This window comes from Erigeron canadensis, chromosome 5 (genome assembly GCF_010389155.1).
Source record: "Erigeron canadensis isolate Cc75 chromosome 5, C_canadensis_v1, whole genome shotgun sequence".
Taxonomy (NCBI): domain Eukaryota; kingdom Viridiplantae; phylum Streptophyta; class Magnoliopsida; order Asterales; family Asteraceae; genus Erigeron; species Erigeron canadensis.
In genome coordinates this window covers 2,108,821-2,116,778 of record NC_057765.1, presented here as the reverse complement: position 1 = coordinate 2,116,778, position 7,958 = coordinate 2,108,821, and the positions used below count along the sequence as shown (strand labels likewise).

At 35.6% G+C, this 7,958-nt stretch overlaps 1 protein-coding gene across 1 annotated transcript; it reads right to left on the bottom strand.

The window, feature by feature from the left end:
* Nucleotides 1-243: 243 nt before the first annotated feature.
* On the bottom strand, nt 244-7,195 carry LOC122602098 (cytochrome b-c1 complex subunit 7-2, mitochondrial-like). Its single transcript, XM_043774827.1, has 4 exons — nt 7,021-7,195; nt 6,771-6,928; nt 1,542-1,589; nt 244-627 (listed from the first exon to the last, which is right to left on the bottom strand). Exons 1-4 carry the CDS (start codon nt 7,118-7,120, stop codon nt 559-561), a joined length of 375 nt encoding a protein of 124 aa, XP_043630762.1. The 5' UTR covers nt 7,121-7,195; the 3' UTR covers nt 244-558.
* Nucleotides 7,196-7,958: the final 763 nt, after the last annotated feature.

Sequence of the window (7,958 nt, the reverse complement as noted above, 5' to 3'; positions counted from 1 at the left end):
TAATGCTTAAAAAAGAAGATGACAACTAATGAGCTACCTGAAAGTACTGCAAAATGACTGCTCAGCTTCGTTTGAACTAGTTATGACTTTTCTAGACCAATATAATCAAATTTGAACATAGATGTTAAGGTGTTTAACCATCGCCAACTTTAGTCAACTAATCATCTAATTCCGAATTCAGATAACTTTAAAAAGTAAAAACTAAAAACACACATTCAATCATCGCTAAGATAAGAACAACTGTTTGTCGAAATTCCAAATTTAATGCTCGGCACAATTGCACAGATGTTATCGTCTTTGTTCAGATTCAAATCTGTTTTAATTGAAATAAGGACATGAACAACAAAAACATCCCAGTACATACCAAAACTCAATAATTTTCAACAGGTTTAAAATACCTTTATAATTAAACAATTTGAATACTACGCTGAGTTCCACTTTGGATGCCAAGCATATAAGAAACAGAATATAGTGATTTTCGCAAGCATACCATTCAGCAATAGTACTTCGTTTATTTGCAACACCAACTGGAATCCAAAGCATAGCTAAATGGTAAAATCACGGCAATGTGCGTTGCTGAAGAGGCAATGCTCCCAAGGCTTCACGTTCTGCTTTCTCCCTTTCTACCTGTAACATAAAAATTTCGATACAGACTTTCAGGTAAACAACACCATGGGTGCACAACAATGGACACATTTGATATGAACTTTTAACCTTGTAAGGATATTTGTTTAATATTAGAAAGTATGAATATAGGTGGCATATTCATAATGTTAAGTTATATATGGGCCAATGCAGATTATGTTCAAGAACAGTTTTACACGCATCTCTTAAAAACACATTTTAACCAGTATAAGAGACAAGTTAGTAAAAAATGGTACCAATCAAGTAATAACAAACTTAATAACATAGTCCACAAAGGCGCAAAATGCAAAAATCATTCTGTTTTCTACCATCATGTTGGGTAATGGCGAAGTGCACATAGCATGTCAGGTGAATAATTAGCACGATTGAAGAAAATTGTAAGTGAATCTATTTGAGACGGTACTCTTAAAATTGTCGGTCTAGAATAAAACTTATAAGAGAAATGTAAAAAATTGTCGAGTTCCCATCTAAGAGAAAAGTATAACAGCGAGTGTAGCAGGGAAATAGAGGTATTTGGCAGCCAAAACCCAAAAAAGCACAGATAGCTACAGAATCAAAACCGTCCCCTTCAGTGCGTTTCAAACTTAACAAACGAGCTAAATTGGCAGAAACTTGTATTATTGTGCAATTACACAAGTGTTGTGTTACTGCAAAGGTATATTGCAACTTTAAATTTCAAATGCATATAACAAGAATCCATAAACCACTTTTGGATAATGTAAAAGTCCAAACAGGAAAAAGGAAAAAAAAAGGTTCAGTGTGAAGGCTTAAACATCTTCTCTTTCATACTAGTATTTTCTCGTTTCAGAGATGAATGATTTACGTGTAAGGGAAATGCAAGTAAGTTTTACGTTGTATCTGTAGTAAATAGTCAACAGAATTCCTTATGGACTTACCAGAGCCAGCATGTCAGAAAGATAACTCCTAAATGGTGTCTGTTGCGCCTGTAACAAAAACAAAACAAACCAACGATTAGAAAGGCTTCCGTAAATCGATAATTTCTTTCCTTTTCCATGTAAAAAAGAAGAATTCCATGCTTTATTCCCAAACAAAGTTAAATTTTTAAGACTCTACAACAAATTAAAAATTAATACAAGCAATACTCTTTAAACGTGTTTTTTAACACTTAAAACATTATTCCAGTTTCCTTTTAACATCCAAAATAGCTATTACAAAACAACTAAAAAAAGACAGAAAACCCAACATAATGTTTAGACAGCCACTTTTCAATGACTCTGCTAGATATTAAAGGTTCATACAAACTATACTGTTTGAACATGTTCTTTAAATGTTGTTATATATTTAGTATAAAGATAACCACATAATGTTTGAAGACCATGTAATCTGATAAGTGTTATAGCCACTTATAACAGAATCGGGTATCGTTGTTGTTATGTTTAGTATAAAGATAAAGAAGATTTGATTTTCAGTCATGTGTGGCATTTGAGGGTTTCCAGCCTTCCAGGTTGATTGTTTTATTCACTTGGGAGTTGAACTTTGTGAGGTTAACTTAGATTGTTGGGTTTGACTTTCTTTTATTTATAATTTAATAAATTTGTTGGCAAATTACCAAAAATCAGTTAGGTCTTTTTGTTTGGTATGCATTATGTTTTCGGGATCACTATAGCACGTTAAATGAATTAAATAAAAAAGAAAGGTGCCGAGCAGGTTGAAAGTAATCTGAAATGCAATCAAATGCCTAAAACTATCCAAACCATTTTATATTAAAGAATAAATTAACTAGTGCAGATGGAAAAGCTGGCGCATCCATTTTATTTGAAGTCTACTATACGGGGCAAGGGTGTAGTGCCAAGCATTAGGAAATCGGCAAGGTTTTGGCAAGTTTTCCTCCAATAAGGAAGCGCCACGGGTTTTTGCCAATTTTTGCCAAAAAGAAGCCAAAGTTAAGGGTGTATTATACCAACAATCAGCAATTTAGCATCAATAATGTAATAATAATAAAATAATAATAATAATCTTCCTATTCTACTAAAGGAAGAAACAAGGTGACCTAAGAAAAGCCTTGTTGTCGGGTTTTTAGCTATGCCACGTAGGATTTCTGATGTAATGGATGATGAAATTTGTAGGTATTTTATGGTGTTTTAAGTGTGTGGAAAGAAGAAGCTTTAAGCTTTATCACTCGAGACCATAAAATCAGATCCATATCCATGAGATCTATATTCAAAAAACAAAAAATATATTAGATCTCCTTTTCCATATCTCTTTGTCCAAAATGAAATCTTCAAATCTGATGTTCATGAGATTAATATCACGGATCCATCTCCATCTCTAAACTGTAATTAATCTATCCATGTATTATCATCCGGCGTTGACTGTGCCGATTCCGGCATTGACTGTCAAATCCGACGATTTCTTGGGTTTCGGATAGATCTGCTTCTTCAACTTTTGAGAGATGAAGGTAGAAACTTGCCGGAAAAAATCGGTTTCTATGTTTATATATGAGCATGGTGGCTGTATATATTTATAGACACACACTTATATATATGTTGAATCAGAATTACATAAACAATCACACGCACTTGAAGAGTTTTGTCACTAAATTCTGATTAAATAAAACAAAGTACATAAATGCCTTATATAGGCAAAACAAGAACAGAAAAACACCATGTACTACCACTATCTCCTAAAAACTAGCACATGACCCACTAAACTCAGTCAACCAATTGACCACTTCTTGTTTACATATACAACTAGAATATAACCAAAAGTAAACTAAAATAACCCTTAATTAACTATGACATTTATTTTAACACCCTCTCTAAATGTCATAGTCCATACTTTCATGATCTTGACATGCTTCAGCAATTTCAACATTCCCTCTCAACATCCAATCTCCAATTCTTCCAAACTTTCTCTAAATACCATGGTTATGACTCCCATCATTTAGCGTCTTTCACATATGGCTGAAACACAGTGGTTTTCGAACCATCTTTCGAGTGACCCTCGAACTGTCCTTCAAGTGGTCCATGAGCTATACGGAAACTCAACACCTAAATATTTCAAAAGGTTACCAAGATCTGGTCAGATCCTTTACCACAGCCTTTGAACGAGTTTTCCTTCCTTCGAACAACCTACTAGACTATCCTGATACACGGTGATAGCTCCCCGACACACAGAGATCATAGCCACCTGACACGCACACATCGGTCAATTTACCAAACTATCCCGACACGCAGTGATAGCTCTCCGATACACGGAGATTCATAACCATCTAGATCACACACGGTGATAGCTCTTCAATACACGAACATTTATAGCTATCCCGACACACACGATGATGGACCATCAACATTGACCGAATTTCTACTTGGCGGTGATAACCTCGTGATACACAATCACATCATGATAAACTTGTGATACACAATCACATCTTCAAAATTTAGAGAATTCAACATCTGCAAAATAAAAGAAAACCTATACATATATAGGTTATTAGTATTGGATGTAGGGCCCTTCTTGTCATTTTGTGTCGACCATTTTTACTATCTGGTTTATCGGTTATCACCAAATCCATCACATGATTTTTTACTACATGTCATGAAAGTGATAAAGGAACTACCAACCAACGTGAATGACTTATATCTTGAGAATTATAACACACCACATCTAACTCTCTCTCTTCACAATATCCCATTTTCCCATAATTATGTTGCTCAACTGGAAACAACATTCTGCAATATGAACAATACATAAACACAATGAGATATTAGAGTTCTGGTGAATATTCCGGCAACGACAGAAACAAATATCTCCTCGACACAGATTCTTAACATTACATCACAAATATCTCCTCCTTGTTTCTGGTTACTCGACCCCTAAGCGGCTACCAAACTGCAGCGTTTGCTTCCTTATCGGTGCTCTATTCTGCCGGCTTAGCTTTCTCCGGCGAGTGATTTCTTCTTCCGCCAGGTTTTCTTCTTTGGCGAATCATCACTTTTCCGGCAAACCTCATCGGCCGTCATCACCTTTCCAGCGGCCTTCCTACTGGCGAGTGTAGTTTTCTTTCGCCGGGTTTCATTCCTCACCGGGTCACCGACCATTTTGTCTTCGATCGGATTCTCTAACAACTACAATCGAATGGATCTCGTCTTTATCTTCTAAGTCGACACGCGACATACATCACCCACCATGTCAGCATCACAAAGCATCACAATCGGAGGTTGCTCTCTTCATCATCGCCGCCAGGATAGGCGGACCACCCTACTAGGTGGTGCTCATGGTAGCCTTCCTTTCACACAACATGTCAACAACTGCGGCGATATTTCTCTCCTCTTCCACCGGTTACTCCTTCCTTTGTCGGCTCTTCTTTTCCGTCGGGTATTCCCCTCTGCCAGTGAATTTTCTCTGTCGGGTTCTCTATCTGCTACCGGGTTTTCTTTCTCTGCCGGCGGCTGTCATCTTCTTCGACAACCACACAAAACCAGGTTTCTTATTTGCTTCTGGTCCCACTACATGAACACACAAATTTTGGAGGGGGCGGCCGCAGTGGCCAGCCGCCCCTCCTACGCTTTTGCCGGTGGTTAAGCCCTTCCGGCTTTGATACCAATTGTTGAATCAGAATTATATAAACAATCACACACACTTGAAGAGTTTTGTCACTAAATTCTAATTAAATAAAACAAAGTACATGAATGCCTTATATAGGCAAAACAAGAATAGAAAAATACCATGTACTACCACTATCTCCTAAAAACTAGCACATGACCCACTAAACTCGGTCAACCAAATGACCACTTCTTGTTTACATATACAACTAGAAAATAACCAAAAGTAAACTAAAATAACCCTTTAACTATGACATTTATTTTAACAATATATACATATCTCACCTGGAAAAACAAATCAAATGGGTCGCCGGAAAACAGAATTGTATGTGTGTGTGTGTGTATACATAAATTTATGTTTTTTTTGGTTTGTTTACCTCGAAAATATCACACCCAACGTCTATTTTGATCAGCTATATTGGGCCGATTTGTTTTGCCGATGCTCTTGCCGATTTTTGCCAAAAAGTAGGGGGTAGGGAAGCCGACTTGCCGATTGGAGGCGATTGTTTTTGCCGACTACACCCTTGCCCCTAATAATCCCCATTACCCAAAAAAGCTGACCCATCCTGGTTTGACCAGTAATGAAAAAGTAATGTTTTCGCCTGTTACCTTACCCACTCAACTTGCTCTTTTAGCCATACCTCATTTCGGTTTATAAGCTTCCAGTTTTTTTTTTATTATAATTTTTAAAGGCCATTTGTGGACTTTTACTAGCAGTCAAGCATTAGTGGATTGAATTTATAGAGTACTATATGCTCTAAAGCTTTCCCGGGAAATCTATCGGAAGCGATGCTTGAAAAGTACTCATACTTATAAGTCTAATTTGGCACTTAGTTTGGTAGAGTGCTCGACTACTAAACAAATCTCTAAACTACCCTTAAATATTTCACAATATACTGATATCAGTTTAATTGCTTTACAATTTCAAGTATCAATACTATCCAGTTTCAAATAAAGAATGATTACATAATTCTTGTGACCTTAACTTTGTTTTATATTATCTGGTGATAGTTATGACAAAGGAGTCCCAAGCAGACCCTTAATCAGCTAACAACCGATGATCTTGAAGGAAAGGTACACACTTCTCGTGACCACATTTCTTCTTGAATTTGCATATTCTACTTTATACTAAATATAACAACTTTATCTTTCCTTTTAATGTTCCATCTGCTTCATACTTTCCATTACAATGACTCTGCTAATTTTTAACAGCTTATAAAGTTTTTACTTTTCAATGACTCTGCTACATATTAAAGATTCATACAAACTATACCGTTTATAAAAACGTTCTTTTTATCTTGAACACTATTCTAGTTTCCTTTTCACATCCAACATAGCGCTTAGGCAACAACTAAAAAAAGACTATAAAACCCAATCACACCGCCCACGAAAGCAATTATCCGACGATTACATTTTCAAGCCACACGCAAATAGGTTCTTTTGGGGGCTTTGGGCATAGTAGCAATAAATTTCTTTAAAGTAAACTATTATCACCAACTAAATTTCGACAAAAAAGACGATATAATATAAATCGAAAAAAATGCGAAAAGGGGGTGTGACCTGGAGATCAGAGGGAAGGTATTCATGTTTCATGGAAAGATCCATGGCACGCAGAATACGTTGGTTTCTAGCATCCACAATCTCACGTGGCAGCCTATTCAATGCTTCCTTAATATCCAAAGACTCCATTGGATCATATAAATCATCATATCTCAACCCTATATATATATATATATATATACACAAACACAGATTTATATAGATATAGATAGATATAAAGAAAGAAAGAAAGATGAGGAAGATGACTGACCGTATTTGGTGAGGCGTTCGGCGATGGTTTTCTTGTGAACAGCAGCGAACCAGTTTTTCTGTGGATCTAAAATAGCTTTTACTAATTTCGATGTCGCCATTGATGATTATCTGGTCGCCTCTGTTTGTTTGTTTTTTTGTTTGTGTCTGTGTTTTGCTGAAATGAAAAATCAATACATTGTTTTGGGCTTTATAAGCCAGCTACATAAAACTGGCCCAATTTTTAACCTTTGGGTCAAGTATATATTTTCTATGTTTGTTTGCGTTTCAACTTTCAAAATGTTTCAAATCCGGACCGGACATTAAATCGATACGGTTGGTCTAACCTGACGAGAAAATTTAATCGAATCGATATATTGTTTTTCAAGTGTAATGAAATCCCTTCATCAATTGGTTAGCTGCTACTTTTAATTCACGTTAAACCCAAATTGGATTTTCATATTGTTTTAAGATAAATAAGATTCTATTTAACTGAGAAGATAACGCTTGAATATAAAGGATAGGAGAAGAGTTATGTAAAAATACTTTTTTCTTTTAAAAAGAACACGACAATATATAGGTATCAGTTTCACCTATGTAAGCAAATAAAAAAAAGTCAATATTTACGAAAATGTCACTCCGTAACTTTCAAATGTGTAAGTGAACGACAAAAAATAAAGGAAACTGAGATTCGTTCTTACGTTCTTTTTTTAGAGGTTTTCAGGATAACTCATCCATATATATATAACATTAAGAATTTATACAAACAAATAAAAATTGTCTCTAACCTATACTTATGAACTTTAAATCCATGAATAAACCTGATACTTATCCCGTTCGCAATACAACCAGTTTGATCGCAGTTCGGTTTTCAAAATCGTGGTGCATGTATTTGATGACTTGTGAGTATGAATATTAGTGGAGGTCCAAGAAAATCAAGATAGGAAATTCAAAGAACTT